Here is a 16,564-nt window from a genome sequence, read left to right on the forward strand (position 1 = left end):
GGGCGAATCTCTGCATTTTTCTTTATTTGAACATTGTGATGCACTGATGCAGAAGCCGTTATAGGTACTACCAAATGCACTAGTGGCTAACAAATGCATGAAAGCTACAGAGAATTGCTGATAAACATCAGCCCAGGAAAGATAGTACAGATAATATCATCACATCCAGCACATGGCAAATTATGGAGAAATCGATTGGCCGTTTGAAGATCATTTTCAGGAGATGACGTCAATGATGATATTTTCATTTTCATTGTCACGCTGATCCTCTCTGCTCGCATGCAAGTCAAAGCCAGGGAAAGAACTGCACAAGTCAGTGGCTGCTAACCCAGTATGATGCCCTTCATTGTCAAACTCTCAAGAACATACTATGGGCGGCTAATGAGTGTCAGCAGGTTAGAACACTGACCCTATCTGGTTAGAGAGGCCCTTAATTGGATCCATCTGAGAAGGAAGAAAACTTGGATGCTTGTCGCTACCCAACTTGTTCCATGTGTTTGACAACTTGGCATATTTTTTTTTCTCTGCTGGATGAACATTGATTTCGGCTGGCGATATTTGTGATTCCTGATAAAATCCTCTGCGTGATTGCTGCAAAATCACATGCCTGATAATTGATTCTGCATTAGGTATTTAGGTAGACTGTTTTCGCAGTAATGAAATGACATTAGCTACCTAGTTTAGCTGGTAACTAACTCTTTTTAATAATACAATTTATTTTGGACTTTACTTCAGAGAAGCTTTACCCAATTATTACAAAGTTTACGGGATAAATAACCATGAATTATAAAATTAGCTTAACTGAAAAAAATTATTACTAAAAATACTACCCTAAGGACAGTGGTCTCTATTTAAGATTGATCAGAGTATACAATACGTCATTACCGTTGTTTTTACCAACGACTTGACTTATAAGTAGTAGTATTATTAAGTTCAGATAATATTACATCACACGAAAGCTACTCTACTGGCGAAGAAGGAAATAATGCATAGCACTCCCTTTCGCCGGTCTGATTAGCTGTACCTAGCAGGCTATAAGCCAGCTATAAATATATTTTAAAGATATAAAGGAAGAGAGAGAATAGCAGCGGGCTACAGATCTGTAGCTAGCTGCAGCACGAACTCCAAGACGTAATGTGTGTATGACAAGTGGGACCAAGTATTAATAGTATAGCAAGCAACTATTGTATGAATTGGTTATTACATTTGCTATAGATAATTTGGAGCTAGTAGTGGGCTATCCTATTAAACTTGCTCTTACCAAGACCTGACAAATCACGATTTTCCGAGAAGATTATGACAAGGGGCCTTATGATAATTAATCTATATTTAGTACGTTTGGAATTCAAGGCAGGCTGCTTATTTCCTGCTTTCTCGGATGACCAAGCCCTCCATGACTTTTGAGAGACAAATTTGACCTTTTGACAAAATGATTTGCTCTTGAATTCACATTATTTCTTTTGACTCAGAAACAGCGAGACACAGCTTCAGCTTCTCTGTTGCCTGAAACAGAGAACCAGAGGCGAAAAGCTGATATGAAATGAGCAATAGCATGCAACTTTTGATTAGATGATGTGCAGGGAGAGCTCATGACAAGGTGGTGACACAAGTGGCCATATTATTTTTGGCAAGTTAACAATATTGTCAAAATTTTGATAGGATTTCTTATGTATTTACCAAAGTTTGGCAACAAATTAAATGTAGGTATTTTTTGATAAATTATTCGAACTAATTCATCCACAATCTTAAGGCCACGTTCATGGCGTCCTTTATTATGGTTAGAGAACCCAGCAAAGGAATAGCATTTCTCCATGCGAGGACTGTGCTTACCCAACATGCTAGTACTTATTGTCGAGAAAAATATCATAATATAAGGGGATATCCATATTTTAGAACATGATACACATCTTGTGTTCGTGGGTTCAAGAATGGTGATCCAACCGCATCTTCTTAGTACGGCAACCTTGTTACAACTTCACTCCAGTTGAAAATCTAACCATAGCCACAAGTCATGTACAACATCAATTTTTTTTTAAAAAAAACTTGGCCAGTGTGGGAAACACATGCCGACTAGGGGGAAATTCGCTCCCCAAGGATTTGAACTCACGACACGATGTGCTACTAAGTTCACTGCAACTACTAGGTTATAGGCCACTTCACATGTACAACGTCAATTAATAGTTAACTTTTAGTGTCGTTAATCAGGTAAGTTTGCTGAAATATAAGAGAGAGGGGAAATGTTGAAATAGAAGAGGGAGGGGAAATGTTGAAATAGCATAGATAGGGGAAATGAGATAGAAATGTTGATGTTAAGCTTAACAACAACTTTTCGGGCATGTACGGTTCATTGTTACAGTTTATCATGCCACATGTTAAACATGCCATTAGGTAGGAGTAGATGTTTAGTAAGTTGCTATAACTTGGCTAACTCATTGTCCCATATTGCCATATGTCATGGGTTTATTTTTTGGCACTGGTCTTTGACAAGTTTTCAACTAAACAAACCTTAAATATTTATAAAAGGAAACTTTGTTGTATGATAATTCGGAAAATAAAAAAAGTAGTTAAAAATATATTTTGGTGCATTAATTATTAAATCATCTTTAGTATGCGGTCTGAAGTCTGAAAGCGCGATCAGTGCGATTTGTTTGCCGTAAAAGAATAGGAAACTAACGAAAAGGACGCAAAAATCACCCAATTCCACTTTTCAATTTTGCGGACTTGGCGTTTTCCTTCTTCGTCTTTCCTTGTCCTGTAGCGCCGCCTCTATCATGCCCTAGCCTACCTCCACCACCACCATCACCACCGTCTCGCTCGCGAGGGTCTCGTCCCCTATATATACCTCGCCGCCGGATCCGCCTCGCCTCGTCCCGCGCTCTCTCCTTCCCTCCTCGACGAACAGCAAGCGCGCGCGCTCTCATCTCGGTACGCGTGCGAAATTCGCGAATGAGATTCTGAAATTCCCTCCCGATTCTCGCATTCCTTTTGCTGCTGTTGCCGCCGGCGTCGCCGTGCCGCGGGTTCATATGCATTGCCGTTTTTCTTGGGGGGATTTTACGACGGCGGCCGCGGCGCGGCAACGTGTAGGCCTAGCGCGGCTAGCGCGGGCGCAGGACGGCGGCGAGTTGAGCGGAGGGGACGCGGCTGCACGCGCGGCGCGGGGCGGCACGCGTCGCTCGCGTGCGGTGAGCCCGCGCGCGCGCGGCGGCGCCGGCTGGCGTGAACGCAAGCTTACGCATGATCGCCATCAAATAAAAGTCGCTTTTTCCTTTTTGTCATGCATCTCATGAGGCGTGGAATTATTCCCTGTCTGTTGCTAATGTGTGCAATCACCTCTGCATATTCAGAGATCGTAGCTGAAGATTACACATTGGGAAACTGGTGTACTGTCTGCCTCTGTGCTCGATCGATCGATCGATCGCCATGGCTGACGCGAAGGGCGACGAGGTGTTGGCGGAGGCACAGATGCCTCTGGGACGGTGGCCGATCCTGTCCTACGGTGTCGGCCACATGCTGAATGACATCACGTCTGCCTGCTGGTTCACTTACCTGCTCCTCTTCTTGCAAGAAATCGGGCTTGCTCCAAGGTAATCATTGCTAATTAATTAATTAAACCCACGTAGACAACAGCTCACAATCACACTAGTGGTCTGTGTGGAATTTCGATTTGTCTGAAGCAAAGTAATGTTGCTGCAGCAGCTCAGTTTATTAATCATGGCTTGTGTTCAATTTCTTGCAGGGATGCAGCTATTGTGATGCTTTCTGGCCAGGTTGCAGATGGCCTAATGACGATTCTTGCAGGCGAGATGGTACTAAATAAATTGAGAAACCGTTTGCTATTGCTGAATGCGCGCTGATTAGCAAAATACAGTAACTGATCTGTGAGCAATGTATGTGGTATCTGATCAGATCGACCGATTTGGGCACTTCAAGCTGTGGCACATCGGAGGATCAATCCTAGTCGGCATCTCCTTCTCCTCTGTCTTCGGTGGATGTCTTCTCTGCACCGTCCTGGGGACCGATTCCTACCTTGTGAGAACCATTGGTTACAGCTTCTTCGCTGCCGTCTTCAACATCGGCTGGGCGGCCACACAAGTTTCACACATGTAAATTTGATCACTTGAACTTGACAGAAGCTTCTATCTAATTTGCAATATGTTTGGGCTCTGGCTTGGCATAGTGACATGGTTTTCTTCCTCTCAGGTCAATGGTGAACTGCATGACACTGAATTCCACAAGCCGGGTAGCCTTAGCAAGCTGCAGAAATGCGTTCACTATGGTAAGTACTACAGTTTTAGCATGGAAACATATTGTTACTAGAATACTCTTTTTTTACTTAAGGTATCTCCGGGAAATTTCTTCCACTGAACTCTTGTTATTATAATAACCTTTTGCAATTTCTTCCACTGAACTCTTGTTATTATAATAACCTTTTGCACATGACAAAGTGCATTGTTTCTATACCAAAGATGGTAGTATTCTTTTACTGCCATCTTTTATCTGATTGAAGGTGGCCTGATATGTGCTTCAAAAATAATTCCTACTTGTTTAGTCTCCTGTGTCTTGTACCACTGCAATCATTGTTCTCATGAGGAAGATGCTCACCAGTCACTACAAATGGAAAATGCAGGTGGCAAATCTTGGTTTATATGCGATAGCTTTGGTTGTATTTGCTTTAGTGAGCGCGAAGGCATGCTCAGACATTGTTCTTCAGGTGACTGCCTAACCTCCTCAGTTGTTAGATTTGGGTTTCTTGGTCAGTAAAAGATACTCCCTCCATTTTTTAATAGATGACGCCGTTGACTTTTTCTCACATGTTTAACCATTCGTCTTATTCAAAAAATTTACGTAATTATAATTTATTTTGTTATGAGTTCTTTTATCACTCATAGTATTTTAAGTGTAATTTATATCTTATACATTTGCATAAAATTTTTGAATAAGACGAATGGTCAAACATGTGAGAAAAAGTCAACGGCGTCATCTATTAAAAAACGGAGGTAGTATGATTTTGCAGACCAGAGACTTACCTCCATGTACAATAGTATACTTGTTACTAAGTTGTTCGTATATTTATCTGCAGTACCGTTGGATAGCGTACGTTTCAATTTTTGTGGGATGCTGCTTCCTAGTGGTGTTCTATGCTGGAACAAAGGAGCCGACGTATGTTTTTCTTTTTTCAGCGTAGAATAATGTATTAGACTTTTTTTTGGGCCGTGAAGGGTGTTTTCTGAAAGGGAGTGAATTTGGTTTTGCAGTTTGCAGTCGGGATCTGACTGCAAGAAATCGGCTAGGATTTCCTGGGGCTACTGGTTCAAGAAGGCCTTGTACTACCAAGTCGCTCTGTTGTATATGCTTGCAAGATTGATCACAAATGTCTCTCAGGTTGACATCGTCCCCACTCAGAATAGAAAATATTCTTAATTACTACTAGTAACATGAAAATGCACATTGCATACTCTACCATATCTGTTCCACTGTGACACTGATTGCCAAATACGCATTTCGCTCCCTAAGTTTTCTCTCAAGTCTGAACATTAGTCAAAGAATTTTTTTTTCAGTCTCTCATCGCGTTCTACGTCACTAGAGACTTGAAGATGAATGAGTACTCCAAAGCGATTGTGAGTTTTCAAACCTTTTGGTTAACCTCTGTCCTTAGAAGATACCAATCATCTAATTCTCTAATTTTTGACCTGCATATATGCAGATACCAGCCATCATATTTTGCTGCAGCTTCCTCGTCTCTGTTGTTCTCCAGGTCTACTCCTGTCAGTTAACCCACTTATACTAGAACTAGAATATAACAAGTTATTTTGCAAGTAAAATGCAGGAGATAAAGTAGAACAGCCGTCGCCTGAAGTCGCTCCTCACCATCGGAGCAATACTCACCCACTTATACTAGAACTAGAATATAACAAGTTATTTTGCAAGTAACTAGAACTAGAATATAACAAGTTATTTTGCAAGTAAAATGCAGGAGATAAAGTGGAACAGCCGCCGCCTGAAGTCGCTCCTCACCATCGGAGCAATACTCTGGGTGATCGCCGGAGCCGCCGTCTTCATCCTCCCGAGTCAGATGCACAACCTTATGTACCCTCTCGCTATGGTCATCGGAGCTGCAAACGCCCTCGTCATGGTAAAGAACAACAAGAACTGCACTTCTCATTTAGAGAACAAGAACTGCAATTATCATTTTTGCATGATGGGACGAATGATCTTCGAGTTCTGCTTATGCTCATGTGTGCTGATTTCCTGATCAGGTGACCACGATTGGGCTAGAGAGCGCGCTGGTAGGAGACGACTTGAACGGCTGCGCCTTCGTCTACGGCTCGCTCAGCTTCCTGGACAAGATGTCGTGTGGAATCGCCTTGTTTGTTCTAGAATCATACGAAGGTATCCGCTGTAAAAATGGCATATTTCAGCGCTATTTCAGGATGCTTTGGTTTGTGGATACAATTGATGATCACTCATTGAAATTATGTTTCTCTCTTATTGAAGGTATCCGCTGTAAAAATGGCATATTTCAGCGCTATTTCAGGATGCTTTGGTTTGTGGATACAATTGATGATCACTCATTGAAATTATGTTTCTCTCTTATTGCAGATTCGATTAGCTGCGGCGAGACGAGGGGGCTGTACACGGTGAGCAGGTTTGGGACAGGTCTGATCCCCTCGTGCTTTGCCGTCTTCGCGCTGCTGGTCACCTCAACACTGAAGCTCCTGGACACCAACCCGAGAGCTGCCGCCGCTGCACTGGAAGCTCCACTCCTCGTCTGAAGCACGCCTCCGAGTGTGCTTCTCTTAGACTACAGCACACCAACCTTCTTTTATAGATTGCAGAACCCTCTTCAGTTCAGATATTTCGGTCTGAAGAGGTAAGCTGCAGCGTGATAGTGTCTAGTAAGATTCAGAATTCTGGCCGATGCTTGTAGGCAGTTAGAAATGATCTAATCAGCTCTGTTACCGCTTCTTTTCAATTAGATTTGAAAAGGTCCAATGCTTGTAGCAATCTGTACCAGTGTTGTATCAAAGATTCAGTTTCGAGTGAGGTTTCAGTGGAAAACAGCAAAAGATTCAGTTTTGAGTGAAGTTTCAGTGGGAAAAACACAGTAACTTGTTTCAAACAAGTTCTCTACAGAAAGATCACATTATTGTACAAAATGCAACAGCATACAGAAAACGGCATCGTGTGGAGAGCTACAGCAAACACACTGAAAAACATCACTGAAAAGTGCTATGTTGACATGGGCTAATCGGTGTCCGTACGCCGGCGGCTAGCTCAGAGCTCGTCGACCGTGCGGGGCTTTTGCTTGCCGTCGACGTGGCGGTGGTGATGCTTCTTCTCCTTGCCGTGATCGGCGGCGTCGTCGGCGCCGGTGACGCGCTCCTTCACCTCCTCCACCTTCTCCTTCGCCTTCTCCTTCACCTTCTCGTACCCCTCGTTCGCCTTCTCCCTCGCCGCCTCCGCCGTCTCCCACGCGGCGTCCTTCGCCGCCTCCGCCTTCTCCCACGCCGCGTCCTTCGCCGCGCCGGCCTTCCCCTTCGCCGCCTCCTTGGACTGCCTCGCCTTCTCGCCGGCCGCCTCCGCCTTCTCCCGCGCCGCGTCCTTCGCCGCCCCGGCCTTCTCCGCCGCGGCGTCCTTCGCCGAGCTTGTCTTCTCCCACGCCGCGTCCTTCGCCGACCCGGCCTTCTCCGCCGCGGCGTCCTTAGCCGAGCTGGTCCTCTCCCACGCGCTGTCCTTCGCCGCCCCGGCCTTCTCCGCGGCGGCGTCGGTGGATTGCCGGAGCGTCTCCTGCGCCTTGCCGGCCTTGTCCCTGGCGGCGTCGGTGGATTGCCGGAGAGTCTCCTGCGCCTTGCCGGCCTTGTCCTTGGCGGCGTCGGTGGATTGCCGGAGCGTCTCCTGCGCCTTGCCGGCCTTGTCCTTGGCGGCGTCGGTGGATTGCCGGAGCGTCTCCTGCGCCTTGCCGGCCTTGTCCTTGGCGGCGTCGGTGGATTGCCGGAGAGTCTCGTGCGCCTTGCCGGCCTTGTCCTTGGCGGCGTCGTACCCCTCGCCGGCCTTCTCCTTGGCCGTCTCTTCGACCTTGGCCTTGCCCTGCTTCGACTGCTCGTGCACCTCGGCGCCCCTCTCGCCGGCCGCCTCGGCGGCCTCCTTGGTCTTGTGCTTGGCCTGCTCCGCTCTCCTGGACGCCTCGCCGGCGGCGCCCTTCGCCGCCTCCTTCGTCTTCTCCTTTGCCTGCTCAGCCTTGCTCGACGCGCCCGACGCCGTCGCCTCCGCCGCCTCCTTCGCGTCCCCGGCCTTCTTGCTCGTCTGCCTCCCTGCCTCTGCACAGTCGCGCGCACACACACACACACACACACACATGTTAATTAGCTCCAACAAACGATGGCATCAGGCATGGCAAGATGCCGCCGGCGAGCGCGCGCGGCGGCGCGCGGCGAGTTTCGACGTACCGGAGGCGGTGTGCTGGGCGGACTTGGCGGCGTGGCCGGCCTTGCGCGCGGCGTCCTCCTCCTCGTCGACGTCGGCGACGTGGTGCTTCAGCCCGAGCCCCTCGGTGATCTTCTCCTTGGCCCAGCCCGTCCACGACTCGTCCTCCTTGCTCGCCGCGTCCTCCGTGCCAGCCTCCGTCTTCGTCGCCACGGCGGCCGCCGCCACCACAGCAAACAGCAGCAGCAGCAGCGTCATCGCCAGCCTCCTCGACCGCGACACGATCGCCATTGCTCGTGACGTACGTGAACTCCTCCAAACAAGAACAGATAATCGCTTTCGCGTGCTCGAGAATACGAGAAGTCGCGAACCCAACAGTGCGGTGATCACGCTGGGGTTTATGGGGTTTTATGGGGGAGATGGGTGAGGACGCGTGGAGAGGTCGGCGATGGCGAGGCGGGTGGCCGCGCGACGGGTGTCCGTCTCGGGTGGCACGTCGTCCGCCGCGGGCTGGCACGTACGCAGCGCGAGTAGAAGCTTTTTTGGGTTGGGCAACTTGGAATTTGGATGATGAAGAGGGTTCTAGGCGTTTCGGCTCGAGCCCTTTGACGTTGCGTGTCGCGGAGGAGGCAGCACGTGTGGTCCGATTTTGGGTCGGCCGGTGTCCGATGGTGTGATGGTTTTGGTTTGGTATCTCCTTTGGTTGCCAACGCACGCAGGGAGATGGTATGGTAGTAGTAAAGAAATGGAGCATGTTGAGGCATGTTTGTCGTCATGGAGCATCGTCAGCACATCACGGCACCAGGCTAGAAAAGTGATTCGTATCACTCGATCGTAAATCGTAATATTAGATATCTTAATCTTAATTATTTTAATATTTTATTTGTTTTATATTATAAATCGCTTTGAATTTTCTTAAGTTCAACTTCTCCAAGTATGATTAAGTTTATGGAAAAATTTAGTAATATCTACAACACAAAATTAGTTTCGTTCAAACTAACATTCAATATTTAATATTTTTTTATAATATATTTGTTTTGTGTTAAAAATATTGCTAAATTTTCTATAAATTTGAGTAAATTTAACATAAGTTTTATTAGAAAAAATATTCAAAATGACTTATAATATAAAAAAGAGAGTAGTTGATATCTTGACTTCCTGGTTCCTAACTATCGAAATAATGGGGGTTAAGATTTTCGGTATTGATATGGAGGTAGTTCAAGTGAACTTATTCCGCTGGGCTAGGGGGAAGTAGGACGGCCCGGTTCGTTCAGTCCGTATCAGCCCAGATTCCATTGTGGGGCCGAAGTTGTACATTTTATGATGGGCCGTGCCCCCTGATAAGTTGGGCCAAATTCTAACTAGCCCATTTCTCCTCCAACAAAAAAAGCTGGTCCAAAACGTGACACGGCGCGAGGCCGACCGACCGAACCTGACTGCGAAACGTGCCGAACTCAGCTACTCCTATTTCCCACCGCGGTAGAAAGATCTGCCACGAGTTGCCGTGTCCACGTTCCACTCTTCTCTTCTCCCGATTTTACTCCCAACTTTTTTTTCCTCTCTCTCTCTCGTTTTTCTCATCTCCACTGCTCCACGCTTCCAGGGAAGAACGTAGAAATGGCAGCTTGCTTGCCATCCCTCTCACCGCCGCCGCATCAGGCGCCGGTGCCGGCGGCGACGACCGCGCTGGCGGGGAACCTGACCTCGTCCCTCCTCTCCCTGCCCCCGCCGCTGCCCCGCCTCGCCGTCTCGCACCGCAGGGCGGTGGTCGCCGCGGCCTCGTCCCGGCCCCCGCCCCCGCCATCGCGGGAGGGGGGTGATGGTGGTGGTGAGGAGGAGGAGGAGGTGGAGAGGGCGATGGGGATGGACGGCGGCATCCCTGGCACCTCCGGCGAGTTCCTGCGCCGCGTCTCCTCCCGCGCGTACGGCATGCGGCGCCACCTCATGGAATCGCTCGACTCCCTCGCCTACGATGGTAAGAGCTGTCGGATCCTCACCCTCTTTTCGTGGATCGTATCCGTTCTTGATCGATTATTAAGGAGTAAAAGAAAAAAAAAATCTTCGATCGATTTAGGGGTTTTAGTTTTTACTAGGGGGTTTACCGGGATCGCTCGATAAACTGCGAAGTGTCCGAAGATTTCATCTTTATCTGTTTGATTTGGCATCAGCACCAACGACGTGAGGCTTGTACGTGCACGCGTACATACCGTATTTCGTGATATACGTGTGATTCGAGGTTTGCCTAGTTAAGACTTAAGAGCATGCGTGTACGTGACAATTAACAGTAACAATCTCTAGCTGTTTCCACAGTTTTTGGCTCTGCTCAATGTATCGAGATTTCAATGTTGACATGTCATTGTAACAAAGTGCTGAATTGACATGTATGCTGTAGTAAAACATACCATCCTGCATTCAGTAGTATCAGAAACACTGATCCCCACTCCCTAGTTAAGCTTTATATTTTGACACTTTGATTTTTCAATCAAAGATCGGTTAGAAATGGTGTTCAAAAGATTTATGCTTTTAGAAATGCTGTTTTCTTTGTATGTTTTGCTAAACTGTTTTACAAGCATGGCAGTCTGAAATTTTACTAACTGGTGTTTTTCTTCTGGTTCAGTGTTGGAGACAAACCCATGGAGAGAAGACTCCAAACCAGTCTATGTACTGGCTAGAAGAGATAACCATCTATGGACAATGAAAACCCGTAGGAGTCGCAGGTTAGAGTTATTTTGCTGCTGTTGCGCTTACACGTGTAATTTTGCTGTTACTGAACATTCTGAACAAGTCATGTTATCTCTATTTTCTTCAGTGAAGTTGAAAGGGAACTTGGAATGCTCTTAAAGGGAGGGGGTTCAGGAGTTGGGACTAAATCAAAATACTCTGGTTCCAAGTTTAACATGCTTGTTGAAGATATCAGAGAGGGAATACTGGTGAGTAGTTAAAGAGAGGGGTTAAATTTTGTGGATGATTTCTTTGAGAACCGACTAGGTGTCCTGCTTTTCCTCTGGGTTTTCAGTTGTTTACATAGCTACTTGCTTGACATTCTCTTGAATCATATCATCCTTTGTCTCAGGTATTTGAAGACGAGGACGATGCTGCAAAATACTGTGACATTCTACAGGGTGGCGGCCAAGGTTGTGAGGGGATTGCAGAGATAGAGGCATCATCGGTAAGAAATTTGGTGGACATGGGCCTTCATAGTACCAATTTGTGGTTGGCAATTGATCATAGTAGTAGTACTTATGTACCGGGTTACACTCGTTCTTGTCTGCAGGTTTTCAACATCTGCCATAAAATGAAAGCTCTTGCTGTCCTTTTCCGTCGTGGTAGGACCCCTCCATTGCCTCAAAGCCTTGAGCGCGACTTAAGGGCAAGAAAGAGATCATTGGAAGACTAGAGTCTTTCTGATACATAGTATAGAACTTCTAATTGTATATTCGTCTAGCTGTTGAAGCAAAGGCCCTAGGCCCTGTATACTACGTGGTATGTAGATCCACAATAGCACGTGGTACATACATCCACAATAGCCTAAGAGGAAAGGAAGTCAAATCTGACAGAAAACATGTCCAATAGCTCGAGATTTTAACAATCTCAGTAAATTGATTATTCTTGCCATTATGTACATTCTAAATGCTTCAGTTTACAATGAATAAATGAGATCTGTTAAGTTATTCTCTCCATCTTTTCTTGAGGCTTGATGAACAATACAATTATGTTGCCATCATGCTGAATTGCTGATGATCAGATGAGCTCCAAACAATTTGGTGTAGTGACTGCCATCTCTATTACTACTGGCAGTGAATGCTTGGAAAAGATCTTCTATTTTTGAAATGAAATGCTTGAAAAAACTTTCAGGGTGTAGTCTTCTTTTCAGTTAGCTTCTCCCTCCTGTACCTCTTGAAATCGGCTGCCAGGCCATTGTCGAAATCCTGCTTCATCTGCAGTGCTAGCTGCCTCAGCACCTGCACCATGATCATCATAAACAATCAAAGACAGAATGTTAAGATTTTGCAAAGCAGTATATATATGTTGACTGTTGTCAAATTATTTAAAGCTTTTCATTACTCTTTGGATAGTTTTTGAACAACCTGAGAAACATCCACTCGAGGGATCAAAATAGTTTTCCAATAAAAAATTCAGATACCCATCAGCTAGGGATAAAAACAGTTCTCCAATAAAAAAATTCAGCTACCCATCAGCTAGGATGAGTCTTTTGACATGGGTCACTTACATGCGGGCCTTTTGGAAATGTGGGACCCACATACCAGTCACTCAAAATCAGAGGACAGAGTCGTGTAGAGGATCTTTCCAGTTTCCATGATACCATCTCTTTCTGCTTGCACAAAAGCAGCGAAGGTGCTGAAAAATGCTCACCGTCTCGCCGACGCCTCTGATGACGCCCTCCGGCACCAGCGCGAGCACCGGCGGCAGGTTGAAGCCGACGCTCATCTCGACGTGGCCCCTCAGGCTCTTCCTCCCCTCCGGCCGCGGGTACAGCGACCCGCGGACGGTCAGGGCGAGGTGCGACGGCATCGCGTTGCTGTCCAGCCCGTCCAGCTTGTAGTCCGTCTGCTCCCCCGCCATAGCAGCGTTTCAGAGCTTTCAGAGTTCTGAACTTTCTCTGACAGAAAATGCAGGAAGAGAAAAATAAAATGGGCGGCGAATTGTTACCACTTCCATGAGCAGGAGGCTGGTTGCCTTGACGGGGACGTGCGGCGGGTACTCCTTGCCGCCGGATTTGCTTACGAACCGCATCACGATCACCGGCGACGCCGACAGGAACAGGAACTGGATCGGCAGAAGCTGCACGCTCCATTCTTCCTGCAGGAAAAAAAAGAACTCTCTTTTATCCTCGCAGAAATAGAAAAAGCTGATCATCCTTGCAGAAATGAAGCCATGATCGCCGGAGAGAAATTGTTGCTGACGACGAGACAAAAAAAAGAGAGCAAAGCTTCAACATTTTGCATGCTTTGCAGTTTGCACAAAGTGAAGTTGAGAAAAGGAAATTGGGGAAGAAATGGTGATGTGCAACTGAACTCACATCACTGAGCTTGGTTCTCTTGCGCTTATCAGGGAACACGGCTCCAACAATCCTGGGCCTGTTCTGAAGGTACTCATCGATGGATGCCTGCATCAGGAAATTCCCAGGGAAGAGTCAGATCATCTCAAAGAGTGTTAACTGATCATCTCCCAAATCTTACATGCTACATGCATCAGGCAAGAAACCTACCCCTGGAGTCTCGGTCATGGGGATGTCAGTGTTGAATCTGTAGGAGAAGGTGAACATGTCTCTCGGATTGATCTTCTCCTTCGACTTCGACTTGTTGCCATAGGAAGGAGTCTTGAGAGTACATGTCGTGAGCATCCTCGACGACGGTGAAACACCCAGAGGAAGATCATTTCTTGATCTTGATCTTGATATTTCTCCCACTGATCTGGATGGTGTCACCCTGGTGCAGATGCACTGCATGCTCCTGCTACTACCTGCAACACACTACTTGCACTGTTACATTGCTCTCGTGTATTCAAGTGTAAGTAGCATGCTGTTAGAATATTGTTTCCTTGAAACGGAGGAGAGTTAGGCACCTGGATGGATGGCATGATGAGATGAGCTGACACTTAGCAATGCCATCTTCTTCCCTGTAATGGTATCCTTTCTCTTCTTTTTCTTCAGAGATGGAAGTTGTGAGCTACACTTGTTGGTTGCTGGGCCAATAAGTAAACTCCAACGAGGTGTGCAGAATTTGCAGAGTTGAGTATTCTTGCAAGTAAACGCAAACGGAGTCTGTAGGCCCTACAGGGCGTTTATTTCTTCCGGGGTTTGTTAGGAGTTTCTGAATTTTGTCTTGGTTTTTACGGCATGTGGGGCTTCGACTTTCAACTTCAGTGTTTCATTTCAACTGCGGCCTTCTCTTCTCTGACGAGGTTTGCCGGCTTCAGTATTTCAGGCTTGTAACTCTGAAAACGACCAAAGGGAAAAATAACGAACCGAGGCGAATGAAATTTCAAGATGCCTGCATAAAACTGAAACAGGTCTAAAAATTTGCTCTTTTAAAATTTTTATTTCCCTTTTTTTCTTGGCTGAAGATCATATGTGAACGTGTAAGGTTACGGCCTCTGTTTCATATTATAAGTCTTTTGAATTTTTTTTTCTTAGTCAACCTTCTCTAAGTTGTTATTAAGTTTTTAGAGAAATATTAGTAACATTTCCAATATGAAACAAACATTGTATCAAGTTTATTCAATGTTAAATATAATAAAACTAATTTGGTGTTACAGATGTTGCTAGTTTTTTATGTAATATTGATCAAACCTAAATAACATTGACTAAGAAAAAATATTTTTTCTTTCTCGCCCCCTTGTAGAGAATCAGAAAAGAAATATATTTTCTCAGCATAATCAAACTCTTTCTTGAGGAAAATGAGGTGTGTGCAATTGTAATCTAGGACAAACGAAGGCTAAATTGAGTCGATAAATTGTTTCCAAAAGATAGGCTCTTTCAGATATTTTAACGAGTCTTCGGCGTGCACGTAAGCTCGAACACGACAACCATCCAAAAACTCTATTACACGTACTATGTAATAGTATGCCCGGGCATAACACATGCTAAAATCATGTATTGATTTCTTACTTCAGATCTCCTAAACCATAGATACAGTCTTTGTGACCATTCTATTCCAGATCATCAAATAAACCTCTAGAAACATAAAGGAATCTTCCGACTAGCTCCGTAAGACAAGATGGTAGGGCTAGCCAACCTAAGTTTAAAGCTACACTCTGGATATTTATGTTTTTCTTTTTCAAATAAACCTCTACTACAAGCTTACTTGAGTACATTCTAGTTATGTAGTTGTCAAGAATATTCTCAGCATAATTATATCACCTTAAGTAATTGATCGGATTCAATAAAAATTTCCATAACCTTAAAAAAACGAGCTTAGTTCAAGCGATCATATCAGACTTCAGACATCCCCATGTGATGGCCTAAGTCTTGACAGTAATAGTAGGTGAACTGCCATATTTCAATGGAAGATCCCAAAGAAAATTTGTGCACTCCACTATTGCTACAGGACTTGCAGTACCACGGTTATTGCTACAGGAATAGCAGTACCAAACAATATCGGAGACAATAGATGAAAGCGATAGGCCTAGACTTCACAACGGCGAGATCACACGTAACGTAACCCAGTAGAGATTAGAAGAGCAGCATTACCAGCGTCCGTTTAGATAAGAAGAAAGCAAACAAGTGAGGAAATTTCGCTACAATGACCAAAGGAAAAGAAAATGGCACTACAGTTTACAAATCATATAACTGCACGGCACAACTCTGAATTTACTTGCAAAAGGTCAAAATCTGCCATGTGACCTTGGCCATTGTTACAGATGTTTTTTTTTGTGCTTTTTTTTGGAAGGAATTAAGGAATTGCATTAAGCTAAAAATGGTGTCAACTGCAGTGGTTGGAAATTTGTATTTTCAGCAATCTGTTTGAGTTACTCCATTATCCGTTTCTGAAGATTTTCTGTTGTTCAGAGCTCGATTCTTTTACCAAATATGCCGAAAAAATATATCATATTGCTGTTGATCATCTCCTATGGCTATACACACCCCACCACGGCACCACCCGCCGTTCGCCTTGGCGGCGGCGGCGGCGACGACGACGCAGAGGGAGCATCGTGGTGGCGCAGCCGCGTGCTGGGCGCGCCGGCTGGGTGTTTGATAAAATGGCGAAAAGGAAGGTTTCCGATGGGAGCAGATCTTAATCCCTTGAGGGACGTTACTTTGTTATTTACATGTCACTTAAATATCTCTGTAAAATTTTTAAAAAATATATTAACATGTGATTTATCACTCACAAACATATACATTCAAATTCATCATCTACATCTCGCAAAAAAAAAAAACAAATTTGACTGTGAATATACGCTAACTAGCTGTAGTTTAATTTATTTTTTGTTGCAAAATATAGAAATTAAATATAAACTTACATCTTCGTGGAGTGATATATCACATCTTAATACATCTTTTTAATTTTCATTTGAGTCACGTGCAAATAGAGGAGACATCCTCGAGAGATCAAAATAGTTTCCCGTTTCTGATTGGGCTGGGCTATTGTCTGGGCCACACTGATCACCTGAG

The 16,564-nt window shown here is 45.3% G+C and overlaps 4 protein-coding genes across 5 annotated transcripts; 2 read left to right on the forward strand and 2 right to left on the reverse strand.

Moving 5' to 3' along the window:
- The first annotated feature begins 2,781 nt into the window (after positions 1 to 2,781).
- LOC127765745 (uncharacterized) lies at positions 2,782 to 7,076 on the forward strand. Its single transcript, XM_052290691.1, has 13 exons — positions 2,782 to 2,925; positions 3,348 to 3,587; positions 3,740 to 3,809; positions 3,910 to 4,106; positions 4,204 to 4,279; positions 4,631 to 4,714; positions 5,084 to 5,163; positions 5,259 to 5,385; positions 5,562 to 5,621; positions 5,708 to 5,758; positions 5,978 to 6,136; positions 6,261 to 6,393; positions 6,604 to 7,076. The coding sequence occupies exons 2-13, from the start codon at positions 3,424 to 3,426 to the stop codon at positions 6,774 to 6,776; spliced, it is 1,374 nt and encodes a 457-aa protein (XP_052146651.1). The 5' UTR covers positions 2,782 to 2,925; positions 3,348 to 3,423; the 3' UTR covers positions 6,777 to 7,076.
- A 201-nt stretch (positions 7,077 to 7,277) lies between these two features.
- LOC127765746 (embryonic protein DC-8-like) lies at positions 7,278 to 8,789 on the reverse strand. Its single transcript, XM_052290692.1, has 2 exons — positions 8,451 to 8,789; positions 7,278 to 8,321 (listed from the first exon to the last, which is right to left on the reverse strand). The coding sequence occupies exons 1-2, from the start codon at positions 8,716 to 8,718 to the stop codon at positions 7,279 to 7,281; spliced, it is 1,311 nt and encodes a 436-aa protein (XP_052146652.1). The 5' UTR covers positions 8,719 to 8,789; the 3' UTR covers position 7,278.
- Positions 8,790 to 9,941: 1,152 nt separating this feature from the next.
- On the forward strand, positions 9,942 to 12,098 carry LOC127764985 (uncharacterized). The gene is made up of 5 exons (XM_052289767.1): positions 9,942 to 10,402; positions 11,045 to 11,144; positions 11,237 to 11,357; positions 11,501 to 11,596; positions 11,702 to 12,098. Exons 1-5 carry the CDS (start codon positions 10,045 to 10,047, stop codon positions 11,822 to 11,824), a joined length of 798 nt encoding a protein of 265 aa, XP_052145727.1. The 5' UTR covers positions 9,942 to 10,044; the 3' UTR covers positions 11,825 to 12,098.
- LOC127764984 (uncharacterized) lies at positions 11,991 to 14,155 on the reverse strand. Of its 2 annotated transcripts, none has more exons than XM_052289766.1 (6): positions 14,014 to 14,155; positions 13,658 to 13,911; positions 13,469 to 13,555; positions 13,099 to 13,248; positions 12,802 to 12,996; positions 11,991 to 12,389 (listed from the first exon to the last, which is right to left on the reverse strand). In XM_052289766.1, the coding sequence occupies exons 1-6, from the start codon at positions 14,057 to 14,059 to the stop codon at positions 12,279 to 12,281; spliced, it is 843 nt and encodes a 280-aa protein (XP_052145726.1). In that variant the 5' UTR covers positions 14,060 to 14,155; the 3' UTR covers positions 11,991 to 12,278. The 2 variants fall into 2 exon arrangements, with proteins under 2 accessions (XP_052145726.1, XP_052145725.1); XM_052289765.1 differs by having other exon boundaries at positions 13,099 to 13,347; positions 13,658 to 13,921; positions 14,014 to 14,130.
- Positions 14,156 to 16,564: the final 2,409 nt, after the last annotated feature.

The sequence above is a fragment of the Oryza glaberrima genome, chromosome 3 (genome assembly GCF_000147395.1).
Source record: "Oryza glaberrima chromosome 3, OglaRS2, whole genome shotgun sequence".
Classification (NCBI taxonomy): Eukaryota; Viridiplantae; Streptophyta; class Magnoliopsida; order Poales; family Poaceae; genus Oryza; species Oryza glaberrima.